The following is a 17,989-nucleotide window of genomic DNA, read 5'->3' on the forward strand; positions in this document are numbered from 1 at the left end:
CCGGCGGAGGACCCAAATGCAACACACAGACAACCAGGTACAGTTCACAGTGTCTTTTACTGAAAAGCTTCAGGCAGAGATACAAGCTGACAGGAAACACAGTAAACAGCAGGCACAGACGTAATCCCTGTATTCTCTCCACGGAGATGATGCGTTGCGGAAAAAAATCCACCACTGATGTGGTAAAACAACACACACCTCAAACTGGCAGAGAAACAGGAGGACTGAACAAAGTCTCGTAGTCTGGTACAGAAGGCAGGGTATTTTACCGGGTAGCAGGCGAAAGAGAAGAGCAACAGGTAATCCAATCGGGAAACGCTGGAGAGTCTTGCATCAGGATGTCGAAGAACAATCTGGCAATGAGTGTGAGTGAAACCGGAGTCTTTATAGTGGCAGAGTGATTGCAGCCAGGTGTGTGTGTGCTGATGAGACGACAGGTGTGTGTGATTGTCCTGACTGAAGCAGAGCAGAGGGAAGCTGATGCATGGCCGAGGCAGAGAATGAATGAATGAATGAAACCAGGAAATGGAAACTGTGACAATCTGACAATGAGATCTATAAACTCTTTTCATCTCTTTAAGACATCTCGCGTCAATCATCTTCAAACAACCTGCTCTGGCCTTTAATAATACCTGAGAAGTTAAAATGATGTATCAGACGTTTACAAATGTATAAATGTAAATAGCTCTTTGTGGGTATGTGTAAAATCAGCTACTGTATGTTTTCTGCTATGTCCTGGGGGGGTATGTGGGTATGGCCTAGGAGAGCTTTTGTGTGTGTATGTGTGAGTGCATTTGTGTTGTCTTGCCTGATGTATCATTTGTTTATTTGTATTACGATATAATTGAATAGATATATTAATCCTCAGTCACTGATTACAAAGCGAACTTACTTACTTAAATAAATCGTACAGTACGGCTGCATATCAATCTGAATGTTGTTAAAATCAAAGTGTAGACAAATCTGTGAGTAGCTAGAAAGATCTTTTCTTTAGAAGGGAGGGGTTAGAGGCAAATGTTTCCAGGCACTGTGTGTATGGACAGGTTTGTACCACAGTGCTGAAGGTTCTCAAACTGTACACTTCTCTTTGTACTTCCATGTTACACTACAAGGTAGGTAAACTGTTTTTAACATGTACAACATGAACATATGCATCAATATCCAAATAGAATATTAGTTGTGTTGACTGAGATAGGTTATTCATGTAACCTGATTCTTTACACATTGAGGTATGACTCAATGGAAGTCCTGATTAGCACCAAATGTGGAGAATAGTTGGATTACTGCAAGTGCTGTTTAAAACTCGAGCACCACGTGTAATTCAGAGAACACCTTCATTGTTGGGCTGACACTTGGCCCTCTTCATGACTACTTCACCCTTTACCCAGCCCACTTATTTGTAGATACACTATTGGCCAAGCTTAATCAATAACAACCGCTCTTCTACAAAACACTGTCGTTTCCTCTACTGAACTCTGCCCCAGTCCCTCAGGTGCAGTGTCAGGTGCGAATGCGCTCTTTTATGAGAGGGTAACAGTATGTTAGACTGCGCTATAATTTAATCAGCAAGTCGTGCACCAAATTGGAGGACTTTGGTTGTTGTTGCGTTTAAGGAGTGTAGTTGCCTCTCTTGTTTAAGTGAGGACTTTGAACACACTCATAACTGTACTAAATCAATCACAGAGGAGTGGTTTGCAGGGGCACTCAAAGGTAAGAGAACCAGGTGTTTCTCAGCTCTCACACTCTGCTCTACTTCTTGTCTGTGTTGGATTCAGGGAGCTTCACACAGGGGAAAGTTCACAATGTGGAAAGCAGCTGTTTTTTTAGTGTTCCTGCTGCCGAGTGTGGACACGCAGGCGAACGTTCCTGCAGATAAGACCACGAAGACTGAAGCTGTCGTCACCAGTCCTGCTAGTGACTCTGCCGCTCCACCTTACCTGGGCAAACTGCTGGTGATACCCATGGATGGGAGTCACTGGGTGGGCATTAAGGCACTTGCCCAAGAAATGGGCCGCCGCGGACACAGTGTGACAGTGGTGATACCAGAATTCAGCATGCGGATGGGTCCAGGGAAACACTACGACACTGTGACATATCCTGTCCCTTACACCAAGGCTGATATTGACATTTTAATGTCCACAAACAAGGACGTCTTGGAAAAATCTGATACGTCTTTCGTAACGAAGGTGAAGAGAGGTTATACACAGTTGAGGAAGATTGCAGGATTCATCCACACGACTGCAGAGTGCCTGCTGTTCAATGATACGATCATCACACATCTGGCACAGCAGGTGAGTACAGACACAGAAACAGGTGTTTCATCTTATGAAATACAACACTTAAGCCGTGCACTTTAATCTGGATTAATGAGGCATTAGTTTTGACTGTGTCTGCTTCTCTTGAGCTACTTGTTCTGACAGCTGTTGATGTCTTGAACAAACATTATACTGTGGGGTTTTTTGTAATCATGTACGACCCCTGTGAAGCTGGGAGAGAGGTAGAACATTTACATATTTTATGACTGAAATACCTAAACAGACGCTCTTTAAAGGTGCACTGTGTAACTTTCAAAAATTGTTGTTAGTGACACAGTTGAGTGAACTGCAGCCAGATCAGCCCCAGGAGTCTGCATGAGTTAGCTGATGTTATCCACTCCACAGTATTTTGCTACATTGCCTAACTGGCGAATCGTCTGTGATAGCAGACAAGCTAACGTTTGCTTGTTTGCTAACGGTAGCTTTTTGCCAGCTGACAGCTGGCTGGCTAACCTTAGCCAAGGCAGATAACGCAATGATATTGACTAATAGAAAACAATCGGAAGTGTTGCACATTTGCTTTGTTCTGCTACATAATTTACAAAATCAGCACCATTTGTCATGTTAGCTGGCTAAGTTATTTATCAAGCTAGATAACTGACATACACACTCAGATAGCATTTTTCATAACGTTAGCAAGCATGCTAAGGTTAGCCAACTAGCTCGAACGTAAGTACACTGCATGACTCCGGCATTGTGCTTCCTAACCAAATGGCAAATTATGCTGGCGACCCGGCAAATCATCACAAGCGTTAGCGAACATTAGCCAGCTATAATCACAATAATATAGTAATATACTGTATAATTCACTTGCTATGCGCCGATGTCAGCTTACCTGTCCAATAGCAAGAAAGCCAGTTGTGCGTCTGTTTTGATCCCCACAAGCAATCGAAGGTTACCATGATTCGCATGCCCTGCAGATGTTGACGCTAGTTTCCCCCCTGACGTCGGTCACATTCCTGTTTTGCCAGACGGCTTCACTAGATAAAACTGTTTTATTCTTGAGTGTAGTTTGTGCTGGTTGTTTGTTGGCATTATCCGTCTCCATTTCACAGCTTGCGTTGTCTAACGTTGAGACACAGTTGACTGTAGGGGCTGAGAATGAGCTGTAGGCAGAGATACTCGTGAGAGCACAGATACACATCCTCTTCTTTTGGCGGGTAAACTGGCCCGAATTTACATATGAATCGTCCCGCAGGCTGTTAGAGGCAATAGAGGAAGTTGGGGAAGTTCTAAATTTTTCAGTTACTACATGTAAAATCTTACACAGTGCACTGTTAATGGGGGGGTTTTCAGTTTCGTTCTCTTCGGCGGCAACTTTGGTGATAAACGGTAATTGCGCGAGCACACTTCCTAGATATCCAGACAGTGTTCCATGTGTGACGTCCACTACTGGCTGCGGTTGTAACTCTTGATTTTCTACTGACTACTAATGCTAACGTTACTACTACTCATCACTAACATACAAGCTAGCTAAGTTTCAACATGTTGCCACTAAACGATGGCAGAGACGGGTTTTGTTTTACGAAAAGGTAGTACAGAGTGGGCGGGGACTATGCAGATCCAGGAATTTGTTAATGAGGGAGAAGGAGGAGATGCCTTGGGACGATTTTTTACATGGTAATTAAAACATTTTGTGCAGAAAAAACATGTCGCCACAGACACCCAGTCTGTAATAATACTATATACTATAAATGCAAAGGCTTTCATCAGTGGGCCATAGCCTCAATCACCATTGTGTTGCCTCATTCGGCTATGATAGTGACTTAACAGACATTTATTCACATGATAATGCTGAAATGACACCTAAATGAAAACCAATCTATTATCTTAAATATAAAGCAAAACAATATTTCATTGATACAGTGAGAGGTTAGTGAGAGAGGTTGATTAGTGAAGAGCATCCATGAAAGACTTGAGCTTCTTCATGTCACATCTATAGTGTGATAATGACTGTTGATGTTGTGCATCAGAAAGCATCGTGTGTGTGATTGACACACTTTAAATGTTGTCTTCATAGAGAGTGTTAGTCTTCTTACTTTCCAACATTTAATAAGGACGAATAGAATGAGAGAGAAGGATGTTAATGTTAAACACAGTGATGCTTGACATCCTTTCTCCCTCTTTTCTCTCTGCAGGGTTTTGACGCCATGTTAACAGACCCCATGGTGCCCACTGGGAACATACTCGCTCGGAAACTAGGTGAGTTCTGCCACACTCAGATTATGTCTGGTTTTATACGTCTGCACATGTTCTCACCTGTCACGTCACTTTCAGGTCTCCCCACTCTTAACCTCCTGAGGGGGATCCCATGTTCTCTGGATATGAAGTCTGCAGGCTGCCCCTCCCCGCCCTCATACGTGCCCCGCTTCCTCACTGGATACACGGATAAAATGAACTTCAAGGAGAGAATGATTAATACTGTGGTGAGCACTTACAGCCTGTTTTATTATTAACTTATTAATATATTTAAACTCTCACCTTTATTGTGGTATGTTGCCTCTGACCTACAGGCAGAGGTGGGAAGTAACAAAGTACAAAGACTTTACTAAGTGTAGTGGCGATTTGGCCTCGTCAATATACAAAAAACCAGCCACTGTGGCACAGGGAGAGTGGATCGTACGCAGGATCAATAAACTAAATTCAAGGTCCAGGCAAAAAATAAGTTTTCTTTATATTTAACAACTTTTACTCAAAATTAACAATCTGGCGTTTCCTGGTAAAAAACCATGAACCTTCCCGGTGCCCGCCCATCCTATCCTACCTGCCCATATATACACACGTCACCCGGTGCAAACTACCAATTCAAAATAAAAGCCTAAATAAACTCAAATATATCAACAAATGGTCTCAAGCTTATTATAACTTCCTAAATGAAAGAACAAGAAAGAAATAAATGACTAAATGTAAAATAATAAAATTATACAAACAATGTTAATAGCTCCAACACTTACTGTACTTAAGTAGATTTTTCATGTATCTGTACTTTACTTGAGTGTTTAACTTTTTACTTTGACTCCCTACATTTGAACACAAAAATCTACTTATCTCTTATTTTTATTGTGGTCTCTGCACGCTGTCTTCCCAACATCGAGACTGATTTCAAAGCTGTAAAAAATTATCCAGGTGCTCATTCGGGACCTCAGTTCGGTTCAGTCTTTATTATTCTGTCTGAAATTTGGCTTGCAGCAAAACCTGACAGTATCCAGTGATAATTAACGAAGAAAACGATCCTCATGTGCCGAGGACGTTTTTTCGTTTTGCCCAGTTAACAAAAGAGGTGTCGTGTATCGCTGAAGTTCACAATTCTGGTGTTGTTGCAAAGTTAATGCTCATTATTGGCAGTATGTAGTTTTATTTTACTTTAAGCTGGATTGTTAAAGTTGAATTGTCTTTGAATTATTATCATCATCATTATTATTATTGTGAGGTTTAGTTAGCTTTGCAAAGAAACGTTCGGTAAAATGTCCTTCAGAGGAATACTTCTTACTTTTGTACTTAAGTACATTTCAGAGCCTGTACTTTCCTACTTGAGTAAAGAAGTTGAATCAGTACTTTTTTTATTGTACACAAGTATCTGTACTTCTGCTCAAGTGTAGAATGTGTGTACTTTTTCCACCTCTGCTACAGGTGGCTCTCCTGGAGCCGTTGATGTGCAGGCTGATGTACTGGCACTTTGACACCATAGCCCATCAGTTCCTGGGGGAGAAGGTGGGCGTGGCTGAACTGCTGTCTGAATCTGACATCTGGCTCATGAGGTAACACGCACAAAGGGGATATCATGATATTTTTCAGTATCAAGCAGAAGATTAATTTACAAATGCAAAAACATAGTGATGAGAATTAAGAAGAAGAAGAAGGTATACTTAATTAATCCCAGAGGGGAAATTCAAAGTTTTTACAAACATGCTACACACACACAAAGGCCCGAAATACACACATGAACAAACAGGACTCTGTGGACATGCATTAATGAAGAGGTGTCAGAGTGAGGGGGCTGCAGATGGCGCCCTGAGCAGTTGGGGATTCGGAGCCTTGCTCAAGAGCACCTCTTCATCTACCAGTCCTAACTCCAGACTTGGTCCGTACCGGGACTAACTAAATACTATTTTTCGTGCGCCTCATTTGTGAGGTCATGTTGTCCCTGATATGTCTTGTAGCACATGAAGAACACCACATGGAGATGTTTACAAGGTTAAACACTTGATTTTGGGGAGGGGAGTTGGTTTATGTCCTTTGATACTGAAAGAAAGAAAAAAAAGACTCTTTGTCATATTCAGATACATTTTCTAATTCTGTCTTTGAACAGGTTTGACTTCACACTGGAGCTGCCGCGCCCTCTCATGCCTAATCTAGTGCTAATTGGTGGAATAAACTGCAACGTGAGAAATCCTCTGCCCAAAGTAAGGCTGGAAAATGATTCAACACTCGGATTGTCTTTTACTTCTTCCTTATTTCTCTCTCGGCGTTTTTATAGACAGAGAGCTTCCTACAGTCAAAGACATGACCCTACAGAGTGTTTCTGTGTGTATTTGCAGGATCTGGAGACGTGGGTGTCAGGAGAGCACGGCTTTATAGTGTTCACTCTGGGCAGCATGGTGTCAGCTATGCCAGAGGAGACGACCTCCGTTTTCCTGGAAGCGTTCAGACAGATCCCACAGAAGGTAAAAGAACATATAAAACACACATTTTAAATCATACATCAATGCACTAAACAAAAATGTTCTGACAGGTAATATGGAGGTACGACGGGAAGATTCCTGACAATGTCCCAGATAATGTGAAGATGATGCCCTGGGTGCCTCAGAATGACCTACTAGGTGTGTAAATCATCAAATGTGAAGCAAACTGACAAATGATGCTTCACATACAATGACTTCTGACATATTTGTGTGTTAGCTCAACCCGGAGTTCGGGCTTTCATCACTCACGGTGGCTCCCACGGTCTGTTTGAGGGACTGTGCCACGCTGTTCCCATGGTGATGGTGCCGATTGGTGGGGACCAGTATGACAACGTGCATAGGCTGGCGAGCAAAGGGACCGGAGTTGTGCTGAATCTGTATACGATCACTACAGAAGTCCTTCTTCAGGGGCTGAATGAGGTCATCAATGACACCAGGTGAGGGAGAGAAGGTCGCTCATAGTGCGGTCGTCTTATCAAAAACAAGCTCAGTGGAAGATACAAGTGGAAGTTAAAGAATCAGCTCTACTTCACTGTATTTTTAATCTGTCCATGTCCAGGTATAAAGAGAACATGCAGAGGCTCTCAGCTCTCCATAAAGACCGACCAATGGAGCCCATCGACCTCTCTGTGTTCTGGACAGAATTTGTGATGCGGCACAAAGGAGCAAAACATCTCAGAGCTGCCGTCCATGACCTCCACTGGTTCCAGTACTTCTGCCTGGATGTGATCGCGTTTCTGGCAACTGTTGTGCTGGTTTTTGTGATAGTGACTATAAAATGCTTCAAACTGTGCTGCCGGAAGCTGAGCAGGAAGAGGAAGCAGGAGTAACCCGGTGCTACTTTGCACATTAAGCTCAGTAACAGTTTTGTTAAGACAGAATAAAAGGAATCATTATCATTTAAATATTAATGCAAAGCGAAGATTTGACGGTTCGATTTAACGGTGTGTAAGAAGGACAAGGGAAGCCATGAGGTGATCAAAAAAATATAATAGACAGAAAATACAGAATATTAATAGACTCCATGTTCAGAGGTTAAGGGGTAATGATGAACATTAGTGGCCACCCTTCTTTGAGGGGAACAGAGCGTACTCGACAGCCAGAGCGGCACTAAAGGCAGCAAAGCCCAACTTGAATCCTCTCGTCAGACAGAGTCACAGCACGAGCGAAGCCGCCTGTGAACCTTCGCGCCTCGTTACTCGGAAGGGAAGAAGAAAAAGGAAGAAGAATTACTAACATATCAGCTATGTTTCATGTAGGTGTATTTCATGGGTCCTTGAGGCCTCTGCTGTGTGACCTCCAGCGGTGTTCCCTCCGGCTTCCACTGCTTCCAGTCTATGGACATTTGCTGTGGCCGTGGTCACCTCCCATGCTGAAGGCAGATACAAATATTTACAACGCTCTCTTATTATCATTTTTGCACATTTTTAGACACATCTGAGCTGTGATAATATGAGACACATAATTGAAAATACTTTTAATACCAGTCTGTCTTATATATGTTTATTTCTATATTAAAGAATTCTCAGGACTATTTCCTTTTGCACTGTTTTAGTCTCAAGTCTGACCTGTAAAGAAAAGGTTTCGAGACAATCTGATCCTTCCACTGGATGCTACAAACTGTCCATGCTGTGATCCTGCCTGTTTCACTTGAAGTCGGTCCTAAATGAACATTTGCTTCTACACTAAAGCTCTACACCAGTGGTTCTTAAAGTGGGGTCCTAGAACCCCTGGGGGGTCCACGAAATAATTGTTATAAATTTACAATAAATATTAAATTGTGCTGCATCATTAAAAACTGCATGTCTACGGATGAGGACCATTTGCGCCAATGAAACAAGCATATTGTGTCCATTACTCCCGCCCAGGTTAGCTTTGGACCATTAAACATCACATTGTGACATCACGTCAGTCTGTCTTAATTCACTCAACTCACTCAGGTGGAACCGTTCCTGCAGCTGACATGCGGCTGTTCATGTTCTGAAAGCTTTTAAGATCAATTACTTGATCAATGCTGTCACGTTCAGTCCATAAGCACTTAGAATAAAATGAGCCTCTGTTTTAAAGTCTGTAAGTGGTGGTATCATGATTCAAATTGAAATGTTTTTCTGTTTATCACTATGAAACAGGTCTGAAGTATTTAGGTTGATACGTTGTACAATACAAATAGTTCCATCTGCTTACCCAGCTAGAAATGTTTTGAGAATGTTCCGTATGATGTTTTTAATAGTCGGAATTCAAATCACGTTTCAGGAACGTTTTATAAAACACGTTCTAATAGTTCAGGCTGTACTAACATCCTGAAAAGATCGTCAGAATGTTGCAGTCAGCATGTTTCACCTTTGTTTTTATGTAACATATAAAAGGTGTTCTGACATCCCAGGCCTCAATAACATCCTGAAAATATCTTCACAATGTTGCAGTTAAAACGTTTTGTCTTAGTTTAAGTTTTAACGTTACAGGAACATTTTTTGAAATGCTAACCATCCTTAAAACGTTGATTCAAATGTTTTCTTTCAAACATAATTAGAACTTGTAGGTAATGTTAGACAATGTTATGGGAACGTTCCTGTACGTGGTCCCTGGCCCCTAAACGTTTGAGAACCCCACACTCTTTATCGTACTATATTACAGCCTCTGTTGTCAAAATCTGTGCCAAGAAGATGATCAAACTTGACTATAGAGGAAATAAAAGTTCTAAATAAAGATGGCGTTAAGATTTAACTCACCCTGCACACTATGTCTTCCAGCTACTGCCCTCTGGGAGGCGCTACAGGACAATTGCCTCCAAAACAACCCGCTTCAAAAACAGTTTCATTCCCATTGCAATAAACATTCTGAACTCTGAACGCTGAGGATTAAGCGTGGCCCTTATGCATGAAATGTGTTTGTCTGTATCTATATCTGTGTTATATGTTTAATGTTGGAACCTGTACCAAGCTGTACTGAAAACAAATTCCACCAGCCTGGCTGTGTGCCAAATGATAATGTGTGTTTCATTTTGTAATCGTATTAATTTTCTTTTAAAGACGTTAGTTGAAAGAGGCTGTCCAGCAAACTCCGGGTGTTTTTAAAGTGTCGTTGTTATATGTGTGCTGTTACTTTTAAGTTCCCAAAGAAACACACTTGTCGCGGCCACACTGACACTCAGGTGAATCTGCTAAAGCTCACTGGTTTACACTTAATGAATATTTGACACATGCCTTACGATATAATTGAAGAGATATATTAATCCTCACTGATTACAAAGCTAACTACCTTACTGAAATAAATCAAACGACTACATATCAATCTGGATGTTGGTAAAATCAAAGTGTAGACAAATCGGTGAGTAGCGAAGGCAGAAAGCTTTTTGTTAGAGGGGAGGGGTTAGAGGCAAATGTTTCCAGGCACTGCATGTATGGAAAGGTTTGTACCACAGTGCTGAACAGGTAAAGGGGCTCAAAGTCTACAGTTCTTTTTGTACTTTGATGTTACAATACAAGGTAGATAAACCGTTTCGTACATGTACAACATGAACATACGCATTGATATCCAAATTGAATATTAGTTGTGTTGATTGAGATTGTAACAATGGGACTACTATTCATGTAACCTAATTGTTTACACATTGAGATATGACTCAATGGATTGCTGCAGTGCATATACACTTCAAAAAGAGCTGTTATAAAGTCACACCTTTATTGTTGGGCTGACTTGTGGCCCTCTTCAGAGCCGTCAAAGGGCTGAGACTACTTCACCCTTTACCCAGCCCACTTATTTGTAGATACACTATTGGCCATGCTGTATCAATAATAACCGCCCTTCTACAAAACACTGTCGTTTCCTCTACTGAACTCTCTTGAGCGGATAACAGTCAATGTGATTAAACTTAACCAGCAAGTCCTGCAAATCAAATTGGACTTTGAACACACACACAAACACACACTCACTCTGCACTACTACTTGTCTGTGTTGGATTCAGCGAGCTGCAGACACACAGGAAAGGTAACAATGTGGAAAGCAGCTCTTTTTTTTGTGTTCCTGCTGCTGAGCGTGGACGAGTCTGTGGCAGAGAAAAAGTTGAAGACAGAGGAGACTGAAGCCGTCGTTACCAGTCCTCCTAGTGACTCTGCTTCTCCACCTTACCTGGGCAAACTGCTGGTGATACCCATGGATGGGAGTCACTGGGTGGCCATGAAGGCTCTTGCCCAAGAAATGGGCCGCCGCGGACACAGGGTGACAGTGGTGATACCAGAGGTCAGCATGCGGATGGGTCCAGGGAAACACTACGACACTGTGACCTTTCCTGTCCCTTACACCAAGGCTTTTATTGATCATTTCATGTCCACAAACAACGACAATTTGGAAAAATCTGATACGTCTTTCATGACGAAGATTAAGAAAAAGTTGTCTTACATTCAGAGTGTTGTAAAATTCATCCACACGACTGCAGAGAGCCTCCTGTTCAATGATACGATCATCACACATCTGGCACAGCAGGTGAGTACAGACACAGAAACAGGTGTTTAGTCTTATACAATACAACACTTTAATCTGGAATAATGAGCCGTTAGTTTTGACTGTGTCTGCTTCTCTTGAGCTAATTATTCTAATGTCTTGGTCTTGTTCTGTGGCAAGGTCAAATAATCATGTACGACCCCTGAGAAGTTGGGAGAGTGGTAGAAGTATTTTACATGTGATAACACCCCTTCTTCCTCTTCTCCCTGTTCACCTTTTCTCTCTGCAGGGTTTTGACGCCGTTGTATCCGACCCCATAGCGCCCACAGGAAACTTAATCGCTCGGAAACTAGGTGAGTTCTGCCGCACTTAGGATTATCTGTGGTTTTATACGTCCACAGGGTACCTCACCTGGCAATGTTGCATCACTTTCAGGTCTCCCCACTATTAACATGCTGAGGGGGATCCCATGTCATCTGGATATGAAGTCTGCAGGCTGCCCCTCCCCGCCCTCATACGTGCCCCGCTTTTTCACTGGATACACAGATAAAATGAACTTCAAGGAGAGAACTATCAATACTGTGGTGAGCACTTACAGCCAGATAAGCATGGACTGTTTTATTATTAACTTATCAATATAATTAAACTCTCACCTTTATTGTGGTATGTTTCCTCTGACCTACAGGTGGCTCTCCTGGAGCCTCTGCTGTGCAGGCTGCTATACTGGCACTTTGACACCATAGCCCATCAGTTCCTGGGGGAGAAGGTGGGCGTGGCTGAACTGCTGTCTGAATCTGACATCTGGCTCATGAGGTAACATGTACACAGGGGATACATTGAGATTTTCCAGACATACCTACTCATGTTTATACATACACTGAACAAAAATATAAACGCAACACTTTTGTTTTTGCTCCCATTCTTTTCATGAGCTGAACTCAAAGTTCTAAGACTTTTTCCATGTACTCAAAAGGCCTATTTCTCTCAAATATTGTTCACAAATTTGTCTAAATCTGTGTTAGTGAGCACTTCTCCTTTGCCAAGATAATCCATCCACCTCACAGGTGTGGCATATCAACATGCTGATTAGACAGCATGATTATTGCACAGGTGTGCCTTAGGCTGGCCACAGTAAAAGGCCACTCTAAAATGTGCAGTTTTATCACACAGCACAATGCCACAGATGTCGCAAGTTTTGAGGGAGCATGCAATTGGCATGCTGACTGCAGGAATGTCCACCAGAGCTGTTGCCTGTGAATTGAATGTTAATTTCTCTACCATAAGCCGTCTCCAAAGGTGTTTCAGAGAATTTGGCAGTACATCCAACCGGCCTCACAACCGCAGACCACGTGTAACCACACCAGCCCAGGACCTCTACATCCAGCATCTTCACCTCCAAGATCGTCTGCGACCAGCCACCCAGACAGCTGCTGCAACAATCGGTTTGCATAACCAAAGAATTTCTGCACGAACTGTCAGAAACCGTCTCAGGGAAGCTCTATGCATGCTCGTCGTCCTCATCGGGGTCTCGACCTGACTGCAGTTCGTCCTCGTAACTGACTTGAGTGGGCAAATGCTCACATTGGATGACTACGGGCACTTTGGAGAGGTGTTCTCTTCTCGGATGAATCCCGGTTTTCACTGTACAGGGCAGATGGCAGACAGCGTGTATGGCGTTGTGTGGGTGAGCGGTTTGCTGATGTCAACGTTGTGAATCGAGTGGCCCATGGTGGCGGTAGTGTTAAGGTGTGAGCAGGCCTATGTTACGGACAATGAACACAGGTGCATTTTATTGAGGGCATTTTTAATGCACAGAGATAACGTGACGAGATCCTGAGGCCCATTGTTGTGCCATTCATCCACGACCATCACCTCACGTTGCAGCTTGATAATGCACGGCCCCATGTTGCAAGGATCTGTACACAATTACTGGAAGCTGAAAACATCCCAGTTCATGGCCAGCATACTCACCAGACATGTCACCCATTGAGCATGTTTGGGATGCTCTGGATGGGCGTATACGACAGCGTGTTCCAGTTCCTGCCAATATTCAGCAAATGGTGGTCACACCAGATACTGACTGGTTTTCTGACCTCCCGGACCCCCCCAATTCAGTAAAACTGCACATTTTAGAGTGGCCTTTTATTGTGGCCAGCCTAAGGCACACCTGTGCAATAATCATGCTGTCTAATCAGCATCTTGATATGCCATACCTGTGAGGTGGATGGATTATCTCGGCGAAGGAGAAGTGCTCACTAACACAGATTTAGACAAATTTGTGGACAATATTTGAGAGAAATGGCCTTTTGTGTACATAGAAAAAGTCTTAGATCTTTGAGTTCAGCTCATTAAAAAATGGGAGCAAAAACAAAAGTGTTGCGTTTGTAATTTTGTTCAGTGTATGATGGGAATTACAGCAAGATAGATAGATAGATAGATAGATAGATAGATAGATAGATAGATAGATTCCATCCATTTTCTTCCATTTGTCTGGGGCTGGGTCAGGGTGGCAGCAGGCAAAGCAAGTTGACCCAGTTCTGGCAAGTCCCCCTCCTCAGCTCCCACCGGATGTCTAAGCTCCTTACCCTATCTCTAACCACCCTTCTATGGGAACTCATTTTGGCCACTTGGATATCCACAATCCCATTCTTTTAGTTACTACCCAAAACTCATGACCATAGATGAGGGTTAAACCGTATATCGACTGGTAAAATCGAAAGCTTTGCCTTAAGGCTCAGCTCCCACTTTACTGCTGTTACTGCACCAACCCGTCTGTCAACTCACACTCCATTTTACCCCCACAACAACCTGATATACTTGAACTCCTTTACTTGAGGTAGAGACTCACTCCCCAACCGGAGGGAGCCATCCACGGTTTTGTGGCTGTCCATGTGTCTGACCGAGGATGCGGACACAGCTCTGACTTGGGTTTAACAGGGACTAGATGGCTTGTAGCAATGGCCCTGGTGCCCCAAATTCCTGCAGTAGTTGGGGCACACCCTCCGGGCCCCCTTTTTGAAAATGGGAACCACCACCTGGTCTGCCATTCCACAGGTACTGTCCCAGACAGCCCAACAATGTCCAGAGCCTTTAGCAACTCACAATGAATCTCATCTAGACCTGGTGAGCTGCCACTGAGAAGGCTCTTGACTACCTCAGTGACCTCTGCCAAGGTTATAGCTAGGTCTTCCCCTTGATCTTCAAACTCTGCCTCCTCATCAGAGGACGTGCTGGTTCGGTTCTGGAGTTCCTCAAAGTACTGTTTCCACCGTCCTACGATATCCCCAGTCCTGGTAAGCAGTTCTCCTAGGGCCTAGGTCAGTGATTGGCGAACTGTGGACCCAGATGCGGTTGTATCCGGACACGGACCTATTTACACTTCGACAAGTGCATCTATCTTAACCTGTGCTTAACCTGAGCTTTTTTGTCTTTGCAGTAGTGATTTGAGGGGTCCAGGAAACTCACACACCAATGCATTCATTGTTAATCATCACATGTGAAGCTACTCAGCCAATCAAATCTATTACTCAGATAAAAATCACGACTGGACCCATTGCCCACATGGGCGCTGAAGACCCCCAATAGAACTATAGAGTCCCTCGGTGGAAACCCCATCCAAGCCTCCAGCCAGTACATCACTTAATTTAATCAATGATATTATACAAACCCTTAAAATTTAGATAGAAAATCCATAAATGACTGACATATTGTTCACTGTTATACCAATACACAGCAGGGCAATATTATGCAGAGCTCTGATTTTACTGATTAATCTGAAAGAAAATAAGTTTTTCTAAATACATATTATTGTATTATCTTTGAACAGGTTTGACTTTGCAATGGAGCTGCCGCGTCCTCTCATGCCTAATCTAGTACTAGTAGGCGGAATCAACTGCAACATGAGAAATCCTCTACCTAAAGTAAGGCCTGAGTATTTAAGATTTTAATGTAAAAACAATTAAACATTTGGATTTCATTTCACTTCTTTCTTACTTTATGGCACTGCTCTTTATGGAGCAAGGGAGAAAGATCAGAGTGAAAAGAGAGTTGTATGGTAGACACTACTCTGTGTGTGTATTTGCAGGATCTGGAGTCGTGGGTGTCAGGAGAGCACGGCTTTATAGTGTTCACTCTGGGCAGCATGGTGTCAGCTATGCCAGAGGAGAAAACTTCTGTATTTCTGGAAGCGTTCAGACAGATCCCGCAGAAGGTACAAGTATATATATGAATATATAAATCATACATCAATGCATAATTACAAATCTTTTGACAGGTAATATGGAGGTACGACGGGAAGATTCCTGACAATGTCCCAGATAATGTGAAGATGATGCCCTGGGTGCCTCAGAATGACCTACTAGGTGTGTAAATCATCAAATGTGAAGCAAACTGACAAATGATGCTTCACATACAATGACTTCTGACATATTTGTGTGTTAGCTCAACCCGGAGTTCGGGCTTTCATCACTCACGGTGGCTCACACGGTCTGTTTGAGGGACTGTGCCACGCTGTTCCCATGGTGATGGTGCCAATTGATGGGGACCAGCCTGACAACGCACAGAGGTTCGCAAGCAAAGGAGGCGGAGTTGTGTTGAATCTGTTTACAATCACTACAGAAGCCCTTCTTCAGGGGCTGAATGAGGTCATCAATGACACCAGGTGAGGGAGAGAAGGTCGCTCATAGTGCGGTCGTCTTATCAAAAACAAGCTCAGTGGAAGATACAAGTGGAAGTGAAAGAATCAGCTCTACTTCACTGTATTTTTAATCTGTCCATGTCCAGGTATAAAGAGAACATGCAGAGGCTCTCAGCTCTCCATAAAGACCGACCAATGGAGCCCATCGACCTCTCTGTGTTCTGGACAGAATTTGTGATGCGGCACAAAGGAGCAAAACATCTCAGAGCTGCCGTCCATGACCTCCACTGGTTCCAGTACTTCTGCCTGGATGTGATCGCGTTTCTGGCAACTGTTGTGCTGGTTTTTGTAATCGTGACTGTAAAATGCTTCAAATTGTGCTGCCGGAAGCTGAGCAGGAAGAGGAAGCAGGAGTAACCTGGTGCTACTTTGCACATTAAGCTCAGTAACAACGCTCTTTGTCAAAGGAGATTAAAAATAATAATTATCATTCTAATGTTAATGCAAAGTGAAGATGCTTTTAATTTAACATGTGTAAGAATAAGGGAAGCCATGAGGCGATCATAAGGAAATTTAATAAACAGGAAACACAGAATATTAATAGACTCCATGTTCAGGGGTTAAGGGGTAATGATAAAGATTAACGAAGAAATTGATTTTCTGTATTTTTTTTGGCCTATATTGTCAAATAGATGCACAATATTACCGGGGATGTGATCCAAAAGGATTAAAATGATATTTTTTATTTCACCTCGACTTTAAAGTTAGGACCCAAAAGGGAAAACTCAGACTAAGGGAAAGGGTTAAAGGATTTACTGACAAACTGGTCAGTAATCTGGGGAAAAAGCAGTCTCAGTGTTGTAGAGAAGTCTCTTCAGAGAACGTTCCGAAGAACGGAGACTTGTGGCTTGTATAGTGAAGACGTGAGGCTGGCGGCGTTCAGGAGCGCTGGGATAGCAGAGGGAGAAACACTGAATCTGGCAGCCTGCTGTGAGACGAGGAGGACTATATCAGCTGCCATTGATGAAGCCAAATGATCTTCAGGTGTGTGATGAGATTCCCCAGTGCTCCTGAACCACCAGCGTCTTTGAAACAAAGTAACCCAGAAACAAAAGAGCCCCAACACAAAACTAACAAAATAAAAGCCTAAACTAAACACATTAGAAAATGTGAAAATATAATACTAAAAACTAAACAAGAAAATAACCATAAAAATAAACCATCCATGAGTCCAAACCATGACAGATACCACATGCTGTCATGAGTCGTTTCAATTTCAAATGTCACACTGTAACCACAGATGCTCAGGCAGCGATATTATTTAAAGTTATTATTTAAAGTTAAAACAAACTGTGACGCTGTCTCATATGAATGACTCCTCTGTTGGTTGTAAGTGCAACAAGTGTCATTTGGACAAAATATTTGGTAGGGACAACTCAGTAATTTCTGGATATAGTAGGAACATGTCCCTACCCCAATTCTGCGCCCTTGGCTGATGTAGAATGATCACCGGTCCAGCAAGACGAGGCGTTTCCGCAGGGGGACAGAAGAGCCTTGAGGACAGGCTGAAGAACTCCTAAAGTCCCTGCCTACATTAGGAACCTGGCCCAAGAGCACACTATCTATCTTCACCGCCGGCAGCCCTAAACAGCATGCACCCACCCTCAGGTACTGAGTGCAAACAGGTTGCTAGGCCGGGCTTCAGCCCCGTTAAGGTTCACTGAGCTTTGAGACACTGGCGCCCGCTCACACTCATCCTCCTCCATCCCACAGGTGAAGTCAATACTGTCATAAAGCATCACTCAGTCAAATAACAACTACTTGTAATATAAAGACACCTTATTGTTGGGCTGACTTGTGGCCCTCTTCAGAGCCGTCATAGGGCTGAGACTACTTCACCCTTTACCCAGCCCATC

General features: G+C 43.0%; 2 protein-coding genes across 2 annotated transcripts; both read left to right on the top strand.

The window, feature by feature from the left end:
* Positions 1 to 1,802: 1,802 nt before the first annotated feature.
* LOC138611417 (UDP-glucuronosyltransferase 1A1-like) lies at positions 1,803 to 7,827 on the top strand. The gene is made up of 9 exons (XM_069684509.1): positions 1,803 to 2,291; positions 4,454 to 4,517; positions 4,593 to 4,741; positions 5,946 to 6,073; positions 6,625 to 6,718; positions 6,854 to 6,979; positions 7,048 to 7,135; positions 7,215 to 7,434; positions 7,557 to 7,827. Exons 1-9 carry the CDS (start codon positions 1,803 to 1,805, stop codon positions 7,825 to 7,827), a joined length of 1,629 nt encoding a protein of 542 aa, XP_069540610.1.
* A 3,163-nt stretch (positions 7,828 to 10,990) lies between these two features.
* Positions 10,991 to 16,490, top strand: LOC138611581 (UDP-glucuronosyltransferase 1A1-like). The gene is made up of 9 exons (XM_069684759.1): positions 10,991 to 11,479; positions 11,727 to 11,790; positions 11,873 to 12,021; positions 12,123 to 12,250; positions 15,264 to 15,357; positions 15,522 to 15,647; positions 15,711 to 15,798; positions 15,878 to 16,097; positions 16,220 to 16,490. Exons 1-9 carry the CDS (start codon positions 10,991 to 10,993, stop codon positions 16,488 to 16,490), a joined length of 1,629 nt encoding a protein of 542 aa, XP_069540860.1.
* The last annotated feature ends 1,499 nt before the right edge of the window (positions 16,491 to 17,989 follow it).

Source organism: Semicossyphus pulcher, unplaced genomic scaffold (assembly GCF_022749685.1).
Source record: "Semicossyphus pulcher isolate SPU_LCO1_2020_fin unplaced genomic scaffold, fSemPul1.0.p SCAF_7, whole genome shotgun sequence".
Taxonomy (NCBI): domain Eukaryota; kingdom Metazoa; phylum Chordata; class Actinopteri; order Labriformes; family Labridae; genus Semicossyphus; species Semicossyphus pulcher.

Coding starts and splice junctions, on each gene's coding strand:
- LOC138611581 (XM_069684759.1), top strand. CDS start 10,991: ATGTGGAAAGCAGCTCTTTTTTTTGTGTTCCTGCTGCTGAGCGTGGAC. Junction 12,251..15,263: donor TCTGACATCTGGCTCATGAG/GTAACATGTACA, acceptor ATCTTTGAACAG/GTTTGACTTTGCAATGGAGC. Junction 15,358..15,521: donor TGAGAAATCCTCTACCTAAA/GTAAGGCCTGAG, acceptor GTGTATTTGCAG/GATCTGGAGTCGTGGGTGTC.
- LOC138611417 (XM_069684509.1), top strand. CDS start 1,803: ATGTGGAAAGCAGCTGTTTTTTTAGTGTTCCTGCTGCCGAGTGTGGAC. Junction 6,074..6,624: donor TCTGACATCTGGCTCATGAG/GTAACACGCACA, acceptor GTCTTTGAACAG/GTTTGACTTCACACTGGAGC. Junction 7,435..7,556: donor GAGGTCATCAATGACACCAG/GTGAGGGAGAGA, acceptor GTCCATGTCCAG/GTATAAAGAGAACATGCAGA.